This window comes from Vitis vinifera, chromosome 14 (assembly GCF_030704535.1).
Source record: "Vitis vinifera cultivar Pinot Noir 40024 chromosome 14, ASM3070453v1".
In the NCBI taxonomy this organism is placed as follows: Eukaryota; Viridiplantae; Streptophyta; class Magnoliopsida; order Vitales; family Vitaceae; genus Vitis; species Vitis vinifera.
Window position 1 is genome coordinate 24,125,214 of NC_081818.1, and position 22,412 is coordinate 24,147,625.

At 36.4% G+C, this 22,412-nt stretch overlaps 3 protein-coding genes and 1 pseudogene across 3 annotated transcripts; all 4 read left to right on the forward strand.

The window, feature by feature from the left end:
* The first annotated feature begins 3,742 nt into the window (after window positions 1–3,742).
* Window positions 3,743–5,313, forward strand: LOC100265258 (UDP-glycosyltransferase 83A1). The gene is made up of 2 exons (XM_002276789.4): window positions 3,743–4,220; window positions 4,381–5,313. Exons 1-2 carry the CDS (start codon window positions 3,743–3,745, stop codon window positions 5,262–5,264), a joined length of 1,362 nt encoding a protein of 453 aa, XP_002276825.1. The 3' UTR covers window positions 5,265–5,313.
* Window positions 5,314–6,257: 944 nt separating this feature from the next.
* LOC100242969 (UDP-glycosyltransferase 83A1) lies at window positions 6,258–8,102 on the forward strand. Its single transcript, XM_002276768.1, has 2 exons — window positions 6,258–6,738; window positions 7,219–8,102. Exons 1-2 carry the CDS (start codon window positions 6,258–6,260, stop codon window positions 8,100–8,102), a joined length of 1,365 nt encoding a protein of 454 aa, XP_002276804.1.
* Window positions 8,103–9,395: 1,293 nt separating this feature from the next.
* Window positions 9,396–11,239, forward strand: LOC100242993 (UDP-glycosyltransferase 83A1). Its single transcript, XM_002279263.3, has 2 exons — window positions 9,396–9,876; window positions 10,278–11,239. The coding sequence occupies exons 1-2, from the start codon at window positions 9,396–9,398 to the stop codon at window positions 11,159–11,161; spliced, it is 1,365 nt and encodes a 454-aa protein (XP_002279299.1). The 3' UTR covers window positions 11,162–11,239.
* Window positions 11,240–15,935: 4,696 nt separating this feature from the next.
* On the forward strand, window positions 15,936–20,516 carry LOC100248096 (UDP-glycosyltransferase 83A1-like; annotated as a pseudogene).
* The last annotated feature ends 1,896 nt before the right edge of the window (window positions 20,517–22,412 follow it).

Below are 22,412 nucleotides of genomic sequence, written 5' to 3' on the forward strand. Positions count from 1 at the left end.
AGAAAAGAAAACCAATCCATCTTTGCCATATAATAATGAGTGGGTGGGGCTGACCAAAGATAAGGGAGTTTGCGACAACATGGGGGCGTTGATGTTTTTCAAACATTATCCCCCTGAAACCACCTGGGCATTTTCTATGTATCCATCATCATCATAACCACGTGGGGATGGGTGGTGTGCCCCTTGGCTTTGGTCGCAGAGTGGGTCCTCAACTGTCCTCATCACCTCCTCAATGCCTGCTGCACTTGCTGCTTCTGGCTTTGGCCTTTCCAACTTTTGTATTTTATGATTTGAGTGGTTACTTCAATTTTTGGGGTGTCTCCTGGTGCTGCTCCTTGACCGAGAGTGGGTTTTGTGTGTATTGAGAGAGAGAGAGAGACATAGTGGGGCTGATGTTGGTGTGGTGGTATTTATTTTTCTGTGTTTGGTTGTGAGTAGAGATGATGTTGCTGAGAAGCTGAGGCAATAGTATTTACTTCACAGATAAAACCAAAGACACCCAAGAAAAAGAAGACAAAAACAACAGCCAAAATCCAATCGATGGACGCATGCTACATAGCAGAGGGCCGTTAAAATCCCACATCATCATTTGCAGGTACAAGTGGTACTTCATCTGATGCCATGCAGAAAAAGGTGACGAAAGTAAACCATATACAAATATTCTCTACACATCAGCAGCTGGGAGGGTGGCAATCATAATCTTATACTGAAATGTGTACTTCGTATTTACAAAGTTCTTTAATCCAATCTCCAGGGAAAGCCCAATTATTTGAAATTTGGTGGGCTCGAACAAGCCCAAACTTTTGTTTACGGGTTCAAGTGTGGTAATTCTTTTCTATATTGTTTTTCATCTGTGGGCTATCATCTACAAAGATTTTAAAATCTCCATCTAAATAGAAAGGAGTAAGGAGCGTAGAAGAAGAAGAACAAAATAGTTAGAATCAAAGGAATAAAAAAGAAAAATAGCAATAATTTTCCTGAACAGCATTCAAAAACAAAGTTATTGGTAAATGCCTCGATATTATATTCAAAAACAACAAACGGCTACATAAAAATAACTTAAAAGAAAAAAGAACACACTCAGGTCACTACCCTTGGGAGCCTACCAAGACTTCCAACTCACTGCTCAATAGTTTAGAGGGAAAAAAATCTTTATTAAAGTTGAATTTCCTTCTGTGACCCAAAGTAGAAGTTCCAAAAACCTATCATATTTTCAAGATTAAATAGACTCTTGACTCGTAAGGCTTTCCAATGGTGTTTGATTTGCATATATACTTTAATACTAGGTTTGTCCCAAAGTTACATATATGCCATCTCCATTGTTGAAATGCTTCGAGTCTTTTTCTACATTTTGACCTTGCTTCTATAAGCCTCGATCAGGTCTTTGCATTGCCTTGAAAAACTTGTCAATTTCATGCTTTTTATTCTCCTTTTGCTGCATTCTACTAGATAAAATCGTTAGGCCTCAAACGAGGACTTAGAATGCGTTTAGGTTTAAGGAGTAGATTAGCTCTAAAAATGCATAAACAATTATTGTTGGAGTGATAGAGTTGAAAGAGAATCATAAACAGTTACAAAAGAAGATTAAAATTGGGGAGAATTAAAACTTTATCATCTTCCACCAGCTGGTGAGGAGGCTACGATTTAGGAGATGGAGCAGGGTGGTGTAGGGAGGGGCAATCCAAGGACTCGCAATCCAGGTATTAGAGGACGTGTCAGTAGTTCTGTTTTGTTGCTGGACAATCTCAAATCGGGAGGATCATTTGAGTCAGTTTATGGAGCATATGTTTGCATCCATTAATCAGCTGAGGGTTCATGGTAGCTCTCACATTGATGACCTTCAAGCCTATCTAGATACTCACACTAACGAGTTTCAATATCAAACTGATAGCACAGTGGCAAATCCCATACTTACACTACAAGAAAAGTAAGTCATGCTCACGTAATTTTAGGAGGGGTCAATAAAATCCACAATGCAAGAGTATATAGATATAGTTGCATAACAATTTGAGTTGCGGTCTATTTTATCTGCACTTAACTCTTATGGTCACAATTTTGTTTCTTGTAGCCACGGGATATGACCGCAACTATAAACCTATCTTTTTGTAGTGTGAATTTGATAGGCCATATCAATAATCAGTGTAAAGCATCAGAGAAGTCCATTGTCAATTTGTATCAGATTTTCCAACACCATCTCTGATAGCAGAGTTCAGTATGAGATCACAGCCCATATGCATATTGTAGATCATAGGGTTGTACGACTGAACTCTACTGATGGTATAAATGATGCATACCCAGAAGGATTCCTTTATTATCATTTACTTAATTAAGAGATTATTCTTTTGGTAGGACATTAAATTACATGTATAAATTATAATTTCTACAATTAATGAATATTGGATATTTGCATTCAAATCTATTATGTACATATGGTCTTGTTTTATGTAATTTCTTATTCTTAATTTATTTTATTTTATCCTTTTATATATATTTAAAAAGAATTCTAGGTTATTTATTTTTAAAATGGGATTTGGAAATGAATTTTTTTTAGGAAGCTAACAGTAAATTAAAGGGAAAATAAAAGAATAATAAGAAAGGAGATAAAGGTATAAATACCCTTCCTTATTATCTTTTTCTTTATCTTATCATTTTCTCTTTTTATTTATTATTATTTATCTTTCAACTTACTCTTTTACCTTTTGATTATTATTATTATTATTATTATTATTATTATTATAATAGTAAGCCAATTATTTTTAATGTTAATGTTATTATTATTATTATTATTACCATTTAGTAACAGGAATATTATTATTATTTTTTATTAGTATTTTTTGAGAAGAAAACATAACTTTAATGCTTTCAAATTGAAAATTAATTAAATAAATTCAATATGTATCCAATGGTGTATGCCCTTTCTTAATTGGAGAAGATAGGTTAGTGTCGCAGGGGATGGTGTAGTTAATTGGGAGACTATATTTATATATTTGAGAATTTGTCCTAGTGCATCCACCACACAACCACGAAGGAATATTAAGTGGGCACTATAGTGAATATAACTAGCTATAGGCTAATCGTCTTAGGCTATCAACATGAGTTAACCTAATAATAATCGTATTGTTTAGAACACGACCATTAGATCATATTCATAATAACACGAATATAAAATAATACTCTTATGAATACGGCAATATAATTTCAAAAAATATTCTTCTGGTACGAACAATTACAGTTTTAACCAATTAGTAGATGACAAGTAGACTTGTGATGAAAGATAAAAATTAAGGAATGTTATGGAAGAAATCAAGTGAAAATTTAGTGTGACAACAAAATCCCATTTGCACATCTAGATAAAATATTATCAATGATTCAACCAAGTGATTGGATGCATCCTAAAATGATTATAAAAAAAGATAAGAATTTTGTAAGTTTATAGGCCCAGTGATCTTCCCTCTTAGCACTTGATCTGGGGAGGTGCCACATCCACATCAAAGCGAGCTACAAATGTGGAACTCTTAATTTTAAAAGAAGTATTAATATTTGCATGAAAATGACATACAATGATTTTAAAGCTGATACAAAGAAACGACAGAAAAAAGTGGACAAAAGAAGAAAAAAAAAAAGAATGAGACGTATGAATGACGCATAGAAGAGCAAGTAGAGTAGTAGAGGGATGGCATGTTTGAGTATAAGAACTGCCTGCAAATATCATATGATCTGTAGGAGAGTGAAGGGAAGATAAATGGGTAACCCACATGTTGTAGTTATACCTTGGCCAGCCCAGGGCCATGTAATTCCTCTTATGGAATTCTCTCTATGCTTGGTCGAACATGGATGTAGAGTTACATTTATAAACACAGAGTTCAATCATAATCGGGTCATGAATGCTTTTACAGAGAGGCATACTATAGGAGATCAACTTCGCCTGGTTTCTGTCCCAGGGTTGGAATTCCATGAGGACAAGGAGAGACCAGCGAAGTTGACTGAAGGAATCTGGCAGTTTATGCCGCAGAAGGTGGAGGAGCTCATGGAAGAAATCAACAGTGTTGATGGCGATGGGATTACTTGTGTTGTTTCTGACCAGTCTATAGGTTGGGGCCTGGAAATTGCAGCAAAGATGGGAATCCCGCAAGCTGCCTTCTTTCCTGCATCAGCGTTGGTGTTGGCCTTGGGACAGAGCGTTCCTAAGCTGATTGAGGATGGCGTCATAAATTGTGATGGTGAGACCTGTCACTGACTTCTTTAGCATATTTTTGTAATTTTTGCCACCTTAGGAATCCTTTGTATCAACAGAAGTTCAAGTACTAAGAAAGGATTAATACTTCAACAGTAGGTTGTATGCCATTTTGTCCTTACAACTTTTCTTGCTGTTCATTGCAGGAATTCCAATAGAGCACCAGATGATTCAGTTGTCACCTACCGCTCCTGCCATCAACACTAAAAACTTTCCATGGGTTCGCATGGGGAATGTAACCATGCAGAAAGCTACTTTTGAAATTGGGTTTAGAAACAGAGAAGCTGCAGAAAAGGCAGATTGGTTTTTCTCCAATTCAACTTATGATTTTGAGCCTGCAGCATTTGCCTTGATCCCAAAGCTCATACCTATAGGACCACTTGTGGCTAGCAATCGGCATGGAAATTCAGCAGGAAACTTCTGGCCAGAAGACCAGACTTGTCTTGAATGGCTCAATCAACAGCCACCCTGCTCAGTAATATATGTTGCATTTGGTAGCAGCACAATTTTTAACCAGACCCAGTTCCAGGAATTGGCATTAGGACTCGAACTCTCAAACATGCCATTCCTGTGGGTCGTGCGACCGGATGGTACTGATGGGAAAAATGATGCCTACCCAGAAGGATTTCAAGACAGGGTAGCCACTCAAGGACAGATAGTAGGGTGGGCACCTCAACAAAAGGTTTTGGGTCATCCTTCTGTTGCTTGCTTTTTGAGCCATTGTGGTTGGAACTCTACTGTAGAAGGTGTTAGCAATGGGGTCCCTTTTTTGTGCTGGCCTTACTTTGCTGACCAGTTCGTTAATGAGACCTACATTTGTGATGTTTGGAAGATTGGATTGGGGTTTAACCCAGACGAGAATGGGATCATCACGCGAAAAGAAATTAAAAATAAGGTGGGGCAGCTGCTTGGTGACGAAAAATTCCGGTCAAGGGCTCTAAATCTCAAGGAAATGGCCATTGATAGTGTCAAAGAAGGCGGTCCCTCTCACAACAATTTCAAGAATTTTGTTGAATGGTTGAAAGCATAGACAAATGCTTTGTGCTCTGTTCAAACTTCATGTTTCTTGTCTTTGTTTTCTTTTCATTTCATTTGCTTGCATGGAGATCAAGTACTGAAAATAAGTTTTAAAAAAATATATCATAAAATGTTCCATACATGCCAAGAAGCAAGAAAAGATGCAGAGTTCAAACATTTGAAATAGAGAATGGAAGGCCAATTCATACAGAGTTCCGATTGAGGGACGAAATGCCCTGTAAGAATCAGGTGGCCTTTAGGAGGAAGTCTGGGATCCTGATCCTGCCTTGCTTAGCCATTTGTTGTGAGCATGTGGAGGCATTACAATTAGGAAAATTTCCCCAAGACATGAACATGATCATGATCATATTTCGAACTTCCAGAGCACTTGAATTTGTATCCAAACATCTGTTCTTGATGCCTTGCTCCTAACATTATCAGGCGAAATTCTTTTTCTGTCATGGAAAATCTGGTCCCAGAACTTGCTTTCAAGCATGACCAAATTTTTTTCTTGACTGAAAATTTTCCTTAGATTGATTTTTATTTTTGGTTGGAATATAATAAATAGGGTCACTTCATGGTGGGCCAAGTTCTTTCTTTATGCCGGCCTGGCAAGTTTTCATCGATTGCTGAACAAAAGCAATATGATGGAGAGGGGCCAAGTCCACGACATGCATATAAGGACAGCAAAACAACAAAATGATCAACAGAAACAGACGAATCTGAAGCTAACACAGCTGAAATGAGAATGTTATAAAGACAAGGAAAATAATCCAAATGAGAACAATCAGTCAAAAATGAGAAGACAAAGACAATAAATTGACACAAAAGTTACAAAAGAGGTTGATTCCCCAACTATGAGGTAAATTAACACCAAAACAAATGAAGACAGTTCCAGGAGCATTGGCTGCTCAGTCATGGCTCCCAAACTCCATATATAAAAAAGGCGAGTTTGTAACAACAAATACATATAAGCAAAATCTGTGAGAATTCTGAGAGAATAAAAATGGGCAATCCACATATTTTAGTTATACCTTATCCAGCTCAAGGGCATGTAATTCCCCTCCTGGAGCTCTCACAACACTTGGTCAAGCATGGCTTTAAAATCACATTTGTAAACACAGAGTTCAATCACAAGCGGGTCACGAACGCATTGACAAAGAAGGATGATGTAGGGGATCATATTCATCTGGTTTCAATCCCCGATGGCTTGGAAGCCTGGGAGGATAGGAATGATTTGGGGAAGTTAACAGAAGTGGGCTTCCGCATCATGCCCAAGAAGCTGGAGGAGCTCATAGAAGAGATCAACGGGTCAGATGATGATAATATCACTTGTGTTATTGCTGATGAAAGTATGGGATGGGCGCTTGAAGTTGCAGAGAAAATGGGAATCCAGCGAGCCGTCTTCTGGCCAGCATCAGCTACACTGCTGGCCTTATTTTTTAGTGTCCAAAAGCTGATTGATGATGGAATCGTTGACAATAATGGTGAGACCTATTACCAACCTCTTATTTTTCTGTTAACTGCTTAATCCAACACAACAGTCGTACAAATTTTTGGTAATTGCCATGTAACAATTGAAAACAATTCGCAATGGGCATGAATAATCAAAGTGTGCACCATAAAACCAGGATATATATGCTTTGTCAAAAAAAATGGTTCTATTTCAGGACACCTTATATAACAATAGTAATGATGATGATGAAAATATTTATCTTAAGGGCTTGTCATAATGTATATATTGCAGCAATTATAACCATAAAAGAGATACACATTTTACTCTAACAAAACCAATTGGATCATATCAATGATCGAATCCAACTTGCTTATGGGTAAATTATAGATCATATTGCAGACAAACTTTTGGCACAAAAACTAAGAAACACTTCTACATAGGACTAAAGAGAAATATGTCAAGGTTAATTAAGTTGTGAGGTCCTTGATGTCGGTTGGAATTTTTTTTGCAGGAACTCCTACTAAACACCAGATGATTAAATTGTCAGAAACCATGCCTGCCATGAACACAGCACAATTCGTATGGGCCTGCATAGGTGACTTGTCCACACAAAAAATTGTCTTTGATGTTATTTTAAGAAACAACAAAGCTTTGCTTTTGGCAGAATGGGTCATTTGTAACTCAAGTTATGACCTTGAGCCTGGAACATTTACCTTAGCTCCAGAGATCCTACCCATAGGCCCACTTTTGGCAAGTAGCAGGCTTGGAAAGTCAGCAGGATACTTCTGGCCAGAAGACTCAACCTGCCTGCAATGGCTTGATCAGCAGCCACCCTGCTCAGTCATATATGTTGCATTTGGAAGCTTCACAGTTTTTGACAAAACTCAGTTCCAAGAATTGGCTCTAGGGCTTGAACTCTCCAACAGGCCATTCCTGTGGGTTGTGCGGCCCGATATTACCAGTGGGACAAATGATGCTTACCCAGAAGGATTTCAAGAGAGAGTATCCTCCCAAGGGCTGATGGTAGGCTGGGCTCCACAGCAGATGGTTCTGAGTCATCCTTCCATTGCTTGCTTCTTGAGCCATTGTGGTTGGAACTCTACCATGGAAGGTGTCAGCAATGGGGTCCCTTTCCTGTGCTGGCCTTACTTTGCTGACCAGTTCCTTAATAAGACCTACATCTGTGATATTTGGAAGGTCGGATTGGGGTTTGATCCAGCTGAAAATGGGATCATCATGCGAGAAGAAATCAGAAATAAGATGGAGCTACTGTTTGGTGAGAGCGAGTTTAAGGCAAGAGCTTTAAATCTCAAGGAAATGGCCATGAATGGTGTCCAAGAAGGTGGCTGCTCTTCCAAAAATTTCAAGAATTTCATTGAATGGATTAAGGCATAGACATTTTTCTTATCTGTTTGGCATGGAAAAAGAACATGAAAAGGAAGGCACAAAGAGAATATCAATGTGAAAACCTTGCCTAACTCAGTAACTACTAATGAGTATCCATGTCTTACCTTTTCTAATACATTCCTAATATCTCAACCATGGTTTGAAACAGTTCATTAGCCAACATAAAACCCCCTTCCTTGTTTACCCAAGATGCAAAAGGCTTCTGACAAATTCAATCCTAGCTATCCATTCCTTCTATTCTTCATCCTCACCACCCAATCCACTTCATTGATTTCCAATTTTCCCTGCATTAACTCTATACAATTTATTTCATATTATTTTTTCCCCATAATATAAATTCCTCAAACTTGTACCTCTTAACCATACACTTGATTCAAAATCTCAACACTATGCTCATTTAATTCTCAACCCCATCCTCAGTATGTATTCTCATCATCATGAACCACATAAGAGAACTCTGATTTAACTAAAGTCAATTTAATCCAAACTTCAATATCTTTATTTTTTAAAAGATTCAAATCAACAAAATAAATTCTCAAACATGCATCCTGTTAATATGACATAAATTTAACGTGGATTTTTTGTTAAAATATTTTGTAAATTGACCCAATCGAAAATGGATACACCAACCGTTACCAAAGGTTTGGCTCTACTCCAATACATCCTATGAATGGTTTGCTTACGAATATCCTTCGGGTCCTGTTTTATAAATCAAGCCCAGTGATGGCATGATTTGAAAATTCCATCCAACTAATTCATGAGAATGATTTTCTTTTGGTATTATTTAATTGATCAATCAAATAGTGGATCCAGTTCCTTTCTCTATGCCAACACGACAAGATTTCTTTTGTGATGATCCATGTTAACTAAGTCTGTCTGCAAATCCAAGCACTTCTCATCTTTTTCCAAGTACCATGAAGATGACATATATCTAATGACGTTGAACCAATAGAAGGAACATAAGCAAAAACCATAGTCGATGAATCTGAAGCCAATACATGGCATAAGAGAGCTATAAAAACAAAGAAAATAAACCAAACCATAGAAAAAACCCAAAAGAAAACAACAAAGATAATGGATCAACTCACTGAGAAACAAAAGCATTGGATTCCTCAACTGGGAGATAAATAAATGCCAAAAGGAATGAAGACAACACCTTGAGCATTGGATCCTCAGCCATGAATTTACACCAGCCTCCATATAAAAGTGACATGAACTTGAGTCTAAATCTATACTTTCATATCTGAAAAAGCTGTGACAAGTATAAGAAAAAGAATTAAAATGGGCAAGAAGCCACATGTTTTAGCTCTACCTTATCCAGCGCAAGGGCATGTGATTCCCCTCATTGAACTCTCACAATGGTTAGTCAAGCTTGGCTTCAAAGTCACATTTGTAAACTCAGATTTTAATCATAAGCGGGTTGTGAACGCATTGTCGGCAAAGGATGATATAGGGGGTCAGATTCGTCTGGTTTCCATTCCAGATGGATTAGAGGCTTGGGAGGATAGAAATGACCTGGGGAAGCTAACTAAAGCAATCCTTCGTGTTATGCCTGGCAAGCTGGAAGAGCTAATAGAAGAGATCAATGGTTCGGATGATGAGATCACTTGTGTTATAGCTGATGGGAATTTGGGATGGGCTATGGGAGTTGCAGAGAAGATGGGAATAAAACGAGCAGCCTTCTGGCCAGCAGCAGCTGCCCTACTGGCATTGATATTTAGTGTCCGAAAGCTGGTTGACGATGGAATCCTCACAAATGAAGGTGAGACCCTTTGTCTAAAGAAAATTCCACCAACCCCCTTCCAAGTCAAAAACATCTTTGCTTCTATTATTTTCTTTTTTCTTTGGGCAACAAGATCTGGATGATTCAATTGGTCATCTTATGAACATACTCATGAACAGAACGCTTCTAAGAGTCATTGGTGGTATATCTTGGAGTGGTTATTGACCGTTGGTATTTGCACGTATTTGCTCGTAACGATTATAACTTTAAGACAGTATCTCTCCAAAAACAAGTCAACTTTTCCTAACTCCGTCTTAAGGATATAAATTGTGGTCTTGTTCCAACTAATAATTTTTATTTCATTTTAAGATTAAAGTGTTTAAGAGTAGAAATTTCATATTTTGATGAAAGTCCTCAATTTCTGTTGGATTTTTTTTTAGGAATTCCTGTGAAAAACCAGATGATTAAATTGTCAGAGACCATGCCTGCCATGAACACGGCACACTTTGCATGGACTTGCATTGGTGACTTGAACACCCAAAAATTTCTTTTTGATCTGATTAGAAGAAACAACAAAGACATTCTACCAGCAGAATGGCTCGTTTGCAACTCCATTTATGACCTTGAGCCTGCAGCATTTAACTTAGCACCTGAGATGCTACCTATAGGCCCACTTCTGGCGAGCAATCGGCTTGGCAAGTCCATAGGGAATTTCTGGCCAGAAGACTCAACTTGCCTGAGATGGCTTGATAACCAGACAGCTTGCTCGGTCATATATGTTGCATTTGGAAGCTTCACAGTCTTTGATGAAACCCAGTTCCAGGAATTGGCTCTGGGGCTTGAACTCACCAACAGTCCGTTCCTGTGGGTTGTGCGGCCTGATATCACCACCGGGAAACATGAGGACTACCCAGAAGGATTTCAAGAGAGGGTAGGCACTCGTGGGCTGATGGTGGGCTGGGCACCGCAGCAGAAGGTTCTGAGTCATCCTTCCATTGCTTGCTTCTTGAGCCATTGTGGTTGGAACTCTACCATGGAAGGTGTCAGCAATGGGGTTCCTTTCCTGTGCTGGCCTTACTTTGCTGACCAGTTTCTAAACCAGGGGTACATTTGTGATGTTTGGAAGGTAGGACTGGGGTTTAACCGAGATGAGAGGGGCATAATCCAGCAAGGAGAAATTAAGAACAAGGTGAACCAACTGCTCCTTGATGAAAAAATCAAAGCAAGGGCTATGGTCCTCAAGGAAATGGCTATGAATAGTGTTACAGAAGGTGGCAACTCTCACAAGAATTTCAAGAATTTTATTGAATGGATTAAATCATAGACAAATAACTCAAGTTCTGCGCGCAAGCACCAAATAGACTGTGGAAGGACACCGATATGGAACTAATTGGTATCCACTTTCTGATGCTTTGCCAAATAATAGTTCTATTTGTAATCGGATTAAAGAAAAACATTTCATAAACTTGTATGCCAAGCAGTTAGGGCAACAGGATTTTCTACTTTAAGGTACGTTAGACATTGAAAGCACTTCAAAGTAACAAAACATTGAGAGTTAAAACAAAGAAATGGATGGGTTGACAATCTCTGCCAGTCTTCAATTGTAAGGGAGCCAACCACCTTCAGCATCAGGGGAACCATTTTGCGTGGTTGTTTGTGTAAAAGCATGTTGATTGGCTTTACCATGGGAAAAATTTTTCCACAATACCTGAGTTCTTAAAGGAAACAAATTGAAGAGCTTTGCTAAAGAGTATTCCTTTACAAGCATTATTTGCTATAGAACCTTATGGGTGGAGCTCCCATTCTTATCCTATTGCATCAAAATTTAATCTCAAAGGAGTGTGGAACTACTTTAAGAACCTCAACCTCACTCCAATAAATACTTGACATATTCTGACTAACCCCAAATCAGAAGATGCCTTTGATAATCTACCTGCATAGGAAAATTGGTTATAAGTAAGTTCACCATGCAATTGAACACCTCATCGAATGAACTATTTGATGTGTATTACTGTATTAAGTATGCTAAAGAAATATCAGAAAATCTGAATAAGAAATATATCTTGGAAAATATCGGGACCTAAAAATATTGCATAAGAAATTTCATAAATTTTCAAATAATTGGGGATAGATATGCATCATCTCAAATTCATGCCTACCATATATTTATCAATGACCTAGCCAATGCAGATATACAACTTCTTGAACCTTTTATAGCTATGTACCTTATAAAAATCCTTTGAAATCTTGAAAAGGTCATATGAATAATATGAAGCATAAAAGGAAGCAAATGTTCCTTGAAACTGTCATCACCCACACCCAAATCGGGGAACAAAACAGAATAAAGGACAAGATTGAAAAAGCCAAGGAGCAATCCTCCAAGGTAAGGTAAATTAAATAGAGTGAAAGCCTAAGTCAGACAACAAAAATAGGTCAAGGAAATAGACCACCAAGCCTAACTCCAACCCAACTTGGTTAGGAATGGCATCGGGGCAGGTTCGGGACGGGTCGCCCCCATCCCAACCCCGCCCCGTTTATTAAAAACAATTCACATCCCCATCCCGTTTAACTTCTTTTTTAAAATTATTTTTAAATTTTTTAATTATATTAAAATAAATATATTTTATATAATAATAAAATTATTATATTTTTTATAACTTATTTTATTAAATTTTTTTATTATTATCTATATATTAAAAATAGTAAAATAAAATTTTAAATTAAATTAAATTTTAAAATTTAAATTTAATTTAATTTTAAAATTAATTTTATATATAATCGAAGCGGGATGGGGCAATACCCGAACCCGTCCCGAATTTAAAAAAAAAAATTCATATCCATCTCAAATCCGTTTATTAAATTTAAATATCGTCCCATTAAGGGTAAAGTGGGACGGGTACCCGAAAAAACCCGCCCCCATCCCTGAACTTGGTAAACAAAGTCCACAACTTTACAATAAAGGAGAAAGGAAACCACTTTGCCTCAACACCACCATTGAAATAAGAGTGAGTGGTACACCCTAAAGCTAATTTGGCAAAGACAAAGATCATAGCATAGGCTGCTCGCCTACACAAACTTAGGAGAAATCACAATCCCCAAACGTAATAAAGAAAAAATAAAATAAAATAAAATAGAGAAGACAAATAATTTATTTGTTTTAGTGTGAAGGAAATAAAGATCAAATTTATTATAATCTTTAAAATCACACGCTTCAAACTCTTAAACTTTTCTCTACTCAAAACCCAACTCTCCAATTGTTTTTTTACCTTTTATTTGTTTTGATAAAAGGTAATTTATCTAAGTACAAACTCTATAAATATTGACTTTTCTAAAAATAAAAAATAAATAATTTAAGTTAAATTTCAACAAATTGCATCATAACTCAAATTATTTCAATCCTACACAATTAACGAGAATAAACATAAGTCAAGTTTAAATTTTAATCAAACTTAACTGGAGAAATCATCTTTGTCTTCTTCATAACTTCATTCCTTTTACAATTACTATCATTCTTGTACCAATGAGTACTCTTAATAAAAAAAGAGAGTCTTGATCATTTTTTTGGGCTCTTTTACTTTAACAACTTCTTTAACACTAACAAAAGACTCTATATGGATTGGCTCCACTTTCACAGCTTCATCTAAATTTGTCTTTCCAATTAAAGTGTATAAGTTTTTCACCTTTTTCTCTTTTCATAACTATCAAAGCACCTTTATTAATCTTCATAATATAATTTATTTGTTTTTTTAGAAAAATCATAACCCAAATTGTCCAAAGCCCCCTGAAGAAATTAAGCTTCTCATCAAATATAATGTGGAAGAAGGACACCGACATGGAACTAGTCAGTTGGTGTCCGCTTTCTGATGCTTTGCCAAATAGTATTTCTCTTTTAAAGCAGATGAAAGAAAAAAGTTCCATTAAGCTTGTACGAGAAACAGTTAAGGCAACTGGATTTTCTGCTTTAATATATGCTATAAACGGAGAGTCAAAAGCAGCAAAAGTTTGAGAGTAAATCAAATTGTAAGGGAACCAAACGCCTTCAGCATCAGGGGACCCATTTTGCCTGGATGTTAGTGTAAAGTATGTTGATTGGCTCGCCATGGGAAAAGAATTTCCCCAATACTTGGAATGCACTTGAGTTTCACACTCTTGATGGTCTTAGGGCTGTCCCTTCGGCTCTGATTGTTATTGATTGAAATGAGTTATTAGGCAAATTTGGATCCAAAAAACCTCCCCAGAAATGGCCTTGGCTTCATCAGATGAACAGGGGTTTACCTTTCTCCAGTGCATCTCCCAGATGTCCCATTAACCAATTAACTGTTATATGAATCAGTCAAATGGTGGGCCCCTAGTTCTCTCTCTAATCCAGCCGGGCCAGATCATCTCCATTATTGAAGACAGGGATATAATGAAGAGGGGACAACTCCCTGGCTCCCTGGCTGTTTGTCTCTGAAAGAACCATTATGGTAGCATTATAGAGGTGCAATGAAGGAAAATTGACCTATTGATATGACAGTGCCACCAGAAGTGGACTGCAAGGACAAGAACTGCAAACCAAATGATAGCAAAAAGACAAAAATAAGATGAATATGGTGAATTGCGCTGAAAAGCAAAGGTACCTACTGTTTTAGTCGCTATAAAAACGAATAGGATTTGGAGTTTGTAACTAATTAAATATAGCATAATTACAAGCAGAGAACTAAAATATTAATGGGCAGTCGACATGCTTAATTTTATCTTTACCGTATCCAACTCAAGGCCATGCAATTCCCCTGGTAGAGCTCTCACAACACCTAGTCAAGCATGGTCTCAAAGTCACCTTTGTAAACAGAGAGTTTGATCATAAGCAGGGTTGTGGGCATGTTGACGGCGAGGAAGTAGGGACCAGATTCATCTGTTTCAATCCTAGACTATAATGATCTGTTCACTCTCATATGGATAGTGTTCTCGATAGTCAAAGATTCTTATAACTTTAAAACATATTTATATAATTAAGAAAAATTAATATATACAAAGTATCAATAATTTTTTTATCGGTTTTGTACGAGAAATCACAATCATTATAGAGACAACATCCTCATTTTATCTCATAAAATTATCATACTAATTTTCAAAGTAATAGTTCTATCATTTTGAATTAAGAAATTGTCAACTTAATCTTACTAACATAATGCACTAACACAAGGACCTTGAGCCTACAGCTTTTACCTTAGATCATAAGACAGTAACTGTTGACCAACCTTTGGCAAGTAACCAGGTTGGAAGACAGCTTGTCTGAAATGGCTTGACAATTAAACAGCCAGTCTACTCAGTCATAAATGTTGCATTTGGAAGCTTCAATGTTCTTGAGAAACAGCAATGGGGTTCCTTTCTTGTGCTGGTATAGGGTGTAGGATTGGCATATTGATCAACCATCAACATTACAGTCATATTTTTCCATGAGCCTGACATATTAATGAGCCTGATTCTTTCTTTAAGCCAGACATGCAAAATTTTCCTGAATATTCAAGAAAGAATCTAATAAAGATGATCCAAACCCTGTGTTGGAGATGTGAAATCCTAGATCTCATTTTTTCTATGGCATTTTTAAATGGTTGGAAGCAAGGGATGTAATTTGGTCGACTTGATCCTATCCAACACTAATATAAAGATTTCATTTTTCTAACTCAAACTCGGTTTGGATTGAACTTGATCTAAGGTTAGGATGCCTGAACATAACCCAAATCCAGTATCTTTAAATGCTTTTGAAACAATTTGAAAGAAAAACAAAAAAAAAAAAGATAAATGCTAATGATATGATATATGACTTCAATTTCCAACCATATACTCCCGAATAAAAAACAACCATGATAATATGAAAAAGTGTATAATGAGAATACATCGGTTAGTGGAAGATACAAGGCCAAGGAAAATGGACCCACTGATAGCAACAAGTCAAAAAAAGGTTCCACGAGAGCACTTCGTCACGGTCCTAGAGTTCTCACGGACACCAAACAAACAGTCCGTACGTGACAACTGGCTATCTTATTTCAAGCTCCCTATAAAAAGCAGTATCATAATCATTTGGAGCTTATAACTACTACTAAATATTAGCAGAATCTGTGAGGAGCATAAGAGAGAGAGAGAGAGAGAAGGAGAGAGTAAAAATGGGGAGTTTACATGTTTTAGTTATGCCTTTTCCAGCACAAGGCCATGTAATTCCCTTCATGGAGCTCTCACAAAACTTGGTCAAGCATGGCTTCAAAGTCACATTTGTAAACACAGACTTCTCTCAAGAGCGGATTGTGAAATCTTTCACAGGAAAGGATAATGTAGGGGATCAGATCCGTCTGGTTTCAATCCCAGATGGGTTAGAAGCCTGGGAAGATAGGAATGACATGGGGAAGTCATGTGAAGGAATTGTTCGGGTCATGCCTAAGAAGCTAGAAGAGCTCATGCAGGAAATCAATGGCAGGGACGACAATAAGATCACTTGTGTCATTGCAGATGGGAATATGGGTTGGGCTCTGGAAGTGGCAGAGAAAATGGGAATCAAGCGTGCGGTCTTCTTGCCGGCTGCAGCTGCAATGATGGTCTTGGCATATCGCATGCAAAAGCTGATTGATGATGGAATAGTAGATAATGATGGTAAGCCTCTCTGTCGCCCGCTTTTGATTGTTTTCCAACAGCATATAATGCATGGGAAAATCATACAAATGTTTGCTCACTGATCTAATTTGCCTGAAACCAAAAATTTATAATGTAGTGATTAAGGAACCTGTTTTGCTAGGATTTGCTATATATACATGCCAATATTAACCGTGGGAGATATAATTTCCTTTTCTTTCTTAATATCAAGATGGTGGCTCCGATGATCGAACACACCAACCTTGGATCTAAGTAAATACACTTGGGGTATGTTTATGTTTGGTTCCAAAAAATTTGTGAAAAAATGGTTAAAAAAAATAAAATAAAGAGAAATAAGTAGAAGGAAAGAAAAAAAATGCTAAAAAAAAATATTTTTCTCCAATATGATTTCATCGATGAAAATCATTTAATTTTTATAAAGAACGGGAATTTGAGGTAGCATATTAAGATAATTTATTAATTTTAATTTTTTTTTTCTCATTTTTTTTTTTTTTTTTTTTTTGTACTTTTTCAAAGAACCAAACATATCCTAAAAGATCAAATTGGCATGTAGGCAAAACTTGACATGAAATCATCATGATTGCCAGCCAAATTGACAAGGTCAAAGGACGAGGGTGCAAGAGGGACACTGTTGTTTAGGGAATCAATATTCTTAGGTAGAGAAATTATGGATCGAGTGGTGTAAGCAAAAGACACTTGTTGATAATGATACAGAGACAAAGGAAATGAGGTGTTTTAGGGGAATTAGCAGCAAGTTAGGAAAATGACCATTAGTGGATATTGTTTAAGTTGGGTCTTGGGATAGGGATAGGGGGAATTGATCACTTGTTGATTTGAGGGGAATTATATGGTCATGATGCGGTGCTTGGCTAGCTCCTAGGCTTAACAAAGATATCTTCAAAGTTGGCAAGAAGCTCTAGCAAGTGGGGGCTATTTTGTGACTCTCTGTTGATGGCATGGATCAATTCTGTTTCAATAGAGAACAATTGAGCAATCATCCCATGCCCTACCTGGGTTACGGTTTTCTTCATACGACCCGTGACTAATTAATTTGATGACTACACTTGCAGCACCACATACGTACGTAGCACATGTTTCTTGTCGTAGTTGAACTCCATGCGGAGTTGTTTGAAATCTCACACAATGGGACAAGTGTGGCCGGTGATCCATTGGATGCTCAGACCCATGTCCGATCCTCCAAGAGAAAGGAGATCGGAATCTGTGGAGAAAGAAGAGTGTCCTGCATATGCCATTCCAACAGGAGAGAAACTTTTGACCCATTTGCTACAACCATAGGAAAATGGTTAGTTTGATTAAAAGAAAATTTTAAAATGCGATTTTTCTCTTCGAAGTACTTTTAATGAAAGTATTTTCTTGAAAAAAAAAAGTTTATGAGAGAATCATATATCAAATAGTTTTTCAAAAAACAACTTTTTAAAAATGTTATCTAAATTTTGTTAAATGTTTGAGTTTTCTTCAAAAACAATGTTTAAGTTACAAGTATTTTTTAAAAACACTACTAAATAGATTTTTAGAGTCCATTTGACAGTGATTATAGGAAACGCTTTTAATCTTTTTAATATTTGAAAATTTTTATCATTTAAGTGTTAAAAATGCTAGAAACATTTTATAGAATCACTCCAAAACGCACTCTTAATTCTTTAAGCAAATTTTAGGGTCTAAAAAACTAAGTACTCTCCAAATCAATCAAAATAGTGATAAGCTTCTATTTGATGACACGTACCTTTGATGTGCATAATTTGGTAGGGGAGTGTGCTTTAAAGTGCATGAAGTAGTAGATTCTTCTACTTCTTACTCCTTTGTAATTGGTTACTCAAGGTCTATAGGTATAATTTCTCTTGAGAAGGCTTAGGTCTTATTTGACAATTATTTTCGAAAACAATTTTGAAAACCATTCTTTAATGTTTTGTTGAATAAAAGTCTATTTGACACCTAATTAAAATACTTTTAACTGTTTTTAATATTTTTAAAAGTAATTTTTATATCTAATGTTTTAGTTTTAATCATTTTATATCTTCGTATAATTATTTTTTAAAACAATTCTTAGAAAACAAATAAAAATAACTAAAAGATTTTCTTTACAAATACCTTTTTTTTTTGTTTTTAAAAATAATAAACAGAATATGGTTTTCTAATCACCAATCGTGTTTTTTTATTTTTTTTATTCTGAAGAACAGAAAACTGTTCTCGAAAACAATTATCAAATAAACCCTTAAATCCTAAGCAACCATGCTCTTGGTTACTTAATATATCCCCGAAACCAGTTAATTAAATGCATCACTTGTAATGACATATTCAATAGCTCATCATGCAATCCGCCTTTAATCCCCTCAACTTTCATATGTACCTATAAAATTAATAAGAACATAAAAAAAAAAATTTTAAAAATTATGGTGGCATATGTAACTTGGCTATTATCGAGGATTATAATACAATGATCTTAGATGTTGTTTAAATTCTCAATTTTATTTATTTATTTATTTATTTTGGTGTTATCACTATTTATTATCTATATTACTTAATATTTATATTTGACTTAATATTTAAATAATAAGAAAAATAAATTTAAAAATTAAAATATATTCTTAAAAAACATTAAGTTTTCACGTCAAATTCTAAAAAAATATTTTCGATTTAAAAACTATTAGATGGGTTTCGAGTTTAGAAAACAATTTTTTGTTTCCAAAAACAATATCTAAAAACAGGTCCCAAATAACTGCTCTTCATTTTTTTTTTATTCTTTCCCAGTATTGGTAATACTGTGAATACGATGAAGAACTTGGACGAGGGCATAGCATACAGAAGAAACACTTCACAGTAAATCCAGGGGATATGTTCACAATCAAAATATGGTTTTTCAATTCAGGACTGCCATAACAGCAATAGCGATTATGTTGACATCTGATTTATCCACAGACCTTGTTATGCTTCATCAATCAAAATATGAAAAACTTCTACCTAACGTCCTTGGTTTCTGTTGGGATTTTTCTTTGCAGGAACTCCAATAAAAAACCAGAATTTTCAGCTGTCGCCAAACATGCCCCCAATCAACACAGCGAACCTCCCCTGGGCCTGCATGGGTGACTCAACCGCACAAAGACTTGTATCCAAGTATCTGCTAAGAAACAGCATATCCATCACTGTCGCAGATTGGCTCATTTGCAACTCCACCTATGACCTTGAGCCTGAAGCATTTACCTTAGCTCAGACTCTGCTACCAGTAGGCCCACTTTTGGCAAGCAACCGGCAGGCAAACACCGCAGGACACTTCTGGCCAGAGGACTCGACTTGCCTTGAATGGCTTGATCAACAGCCGGCCTGCTCAGTCATCTATGTCGCATTTGGAAGCTTCACAGTTTTTGACAAAGCCCAGTTCCGAAATTGGCTTTAGGACTTGAGCTCTGCAACAGGCCATTCCTATGGGTCGTGAGGCCAGATATCACCACTGGGGCAAATGATGCCTACCCCGAGGGGTTTCAAGAGAGGGTCTCCACTCGTGGGCTGGGCACCGCAGCAGAAGGTTCTGAGCCATCCTTCTGTTGCTTGCTTCTTAAGCCACTGTGGCTGGAACTCTGTCCTTGAAGGAGTAAGCAATGGGGTCCCCTTCCTCTGCTGGCCTTACTTTGCTGACCAGATATTTAACCAGGGATACATCTGTGATGTTTGGAGGGTGGGACTGGGGCTTAGCCCAGATGAAAGAGGTGTCATACTAGGGGAAGAAATTAAGAATAAGGTGGATGAGCTGCTCATTGATGAAAAATTCAAAGCCAGGGCTATGGAGCTCAAGGAAATGACAGCCCTTAATGTTAAAGAAGGTGGCAAGTCTTACAGCAACTTGATGAATTTCATTGAATGGATCAAGTCATAGACAAATAATTCAAGATTTTCTCAAGATTGATGTTGTTTGGTTAAAAGCTTTTGATTGTCATAAAATCCAAACAGTATATCCATGCACTTTGTGAGTCCAACTTCACCACCCTGTTTGTCTGTCATCACTCATCATCATTATCCATCATATTTTCCTTTTAAGACGTACCATCTTATGAATAGATTCAAATCTGTGCTTGGTGATGGATCTCAAAGCTTTTCAATTGAGAAGACAAACTCCATGCTTCATTTTCTTCATTAGTCTGACAATCAAGGAGAGTTTAGTTTGTTCACCAAAAAGCTGGAAGTAGTCTACTTCCACATCAATTTCATCCATTAAAAAATCCTTGAAATAATTTTGACATGGATTTATTATAACAACATACAATCATAACTTATTTGAGCCAACATCTTTCAAAATGTGATTTTCTGCCTGCAACAACGCTAAGGTAGTGTTTGTTTTTTTTACTTTTTGTTGAAAGCAATTTGTTTTTAGAATTTAGGTTGTTTGTTTTTTTATTTTTTTATGACTTATTATAAATTTTTTACTAAATAGAAAAATTCAAAATAATTAACTTTTTCTAAATAAAAAAAATAATATATTGGTTTTTATTTACTTTTTAATACTTAATATAAATAAAATACTATAAAAATCAAAAACCTAATATTTAACACTATTAATTAAGTATTGAGGTTCTATTTAGAATTAAGTAAAAAAACAAATACCACCTAAGACATGTGACCTCATTTTACACAACAAGAGGTCACATGACTTACATCTCACTGTAACTTTGTAAACCTTTGGAACCACTTTCTCCAAATCCATAAAAAGGCATATATAATTTAATTTTAAACTAATAAATAAATAAGCCTACCAATTTCCAAACCAGTAGACCATCACGTGATTAGTGTCTGTCTTGGTGACTTAACCACAGAAAAAGAATCATTTGATTTTATGCTATGAAACAACAAAGCCATTTGCAGTTCAAGTAAAGACCTTGAGCCTGCAGCTTTTACCTCAGATCAGAAGACAGTACCTATTGGCTCACTTTTGGCAAGTAACGAGCTCAGAAACTCGGCAGGGTACTTGTGTAAAATGGCTTGATAAACAGTCAGTCTACTCAATCATATATATTGCATTTGGAAGCTTCAATGGTCTTGATAAACAAGCTTGTATACCTTTTTCTCTTGTTCAGGAGCAATAAACCATTTAGGTTGTTCCATATATATATCTTATAATTCCCCATTTAAAAATGTTGTCTTAACATCCATTTGATAAATTTCAAGATTATGCAATGCATAATCAACTATTAACTAGATGGACTTTTGGGATTGATTGAGGCTACAGTTTGACTCTATATCCTTAAAACAAATTTCATCTTGTTCAGGTGCTTACGGTAAAGTTGATTGTCTCCCAAGACACAACAATCACTTTCTTGTGATAGTAGCACTCCAAATTACAAGAAATAAAAAATCACTTGGCTATTTGTATTCTTTTGAATACCAAAAAAAAAAATGAGTAGAAAAAATAAAGGACTAAACTGGAAGCTAAGAAGGATATAGAAGTTTAAGAGACTAAAAGGAGAAAAAGTAAAGAGAATGGATGAAGGAAAGAGTGAATCAGAAAAGACAAAAGAAAGGGTGAGGAACGCTTACTTATAGATTTTGTTGCTGGTTATTCAAAGAAATGTGTGTAGACCCCCATATGGGGCTCCTTTTTTTCATTTTCTACAGGTCATACTTCTTGCTAGGTGGAGGACTATTCCAACAGCCACATGTCACTTCGTGGATGGCTGCCAGAGAATCAACCTTGCTTTTTGAAGATGCAATGGGAATTTGACACCTGTCAAGGAGAATCAGAGGGGAGCGCATTTTCGCCATCGAGTGGAAGCGCATGGGCTGAAATGCGGGATCCACAAAATGGCGACTCCGCTAGGGATCATTAGAGGGTCAAGCTTGAACATAAGATGAAGCAAATGTGGTGTTTGATTGGTCGAGCAATGGATACCTATCTTTTGATTGCACATTGAGAGTTCTTGATATCATTGGATGCATGCTTG

Excerpts from the sequence above, each read along its gene's own strand:
- LOC100265258 (XM_002276789.4), top strand. The coding sequence starts at position 3,743 with ATGGGTAACCCACATGTTGTAGTTATACCTTGGCCAGCCCAGGGCCAT. Across the intron at positions 4,221-4,380 it reads TGGCGTCATAAATTGTGATG|GAATTCCAATAGAGCACCAG; the intron begins GTGAGACCTGTC and ends TGTTCATTGCAG.
- LOC100242969 (XM_002276768.1), top strand. The coding sequence starts at position 6,258 with ATGGGCAATCCACATATTTTAGTTATACCTTATCCAGCTCAAGGGCAT. Across the intron at positions 6,739-7,218 it reads TGGAATCGTTGACAATAATG|GAACTCCTACTAAACACCAG; the intron begins GTGAGACCTATT and ends TTTTTTTTGCAG.
- LOC100242993 (XM_002279263.3), top strand. The coding sequence starts at position 9,396 with ATGGGCAAGAAGCCACATGTTTTAGCTCTACCTTATCCAGCGCAAGGG. Across the intron at positions 9,877-10,277 it reads TGGAATCCTCACAAATGAAG|GAATTCCTGTGAAAAACCAG; the intron begins GTGAGACCCTTT and ends ATTTTTTTTTAG.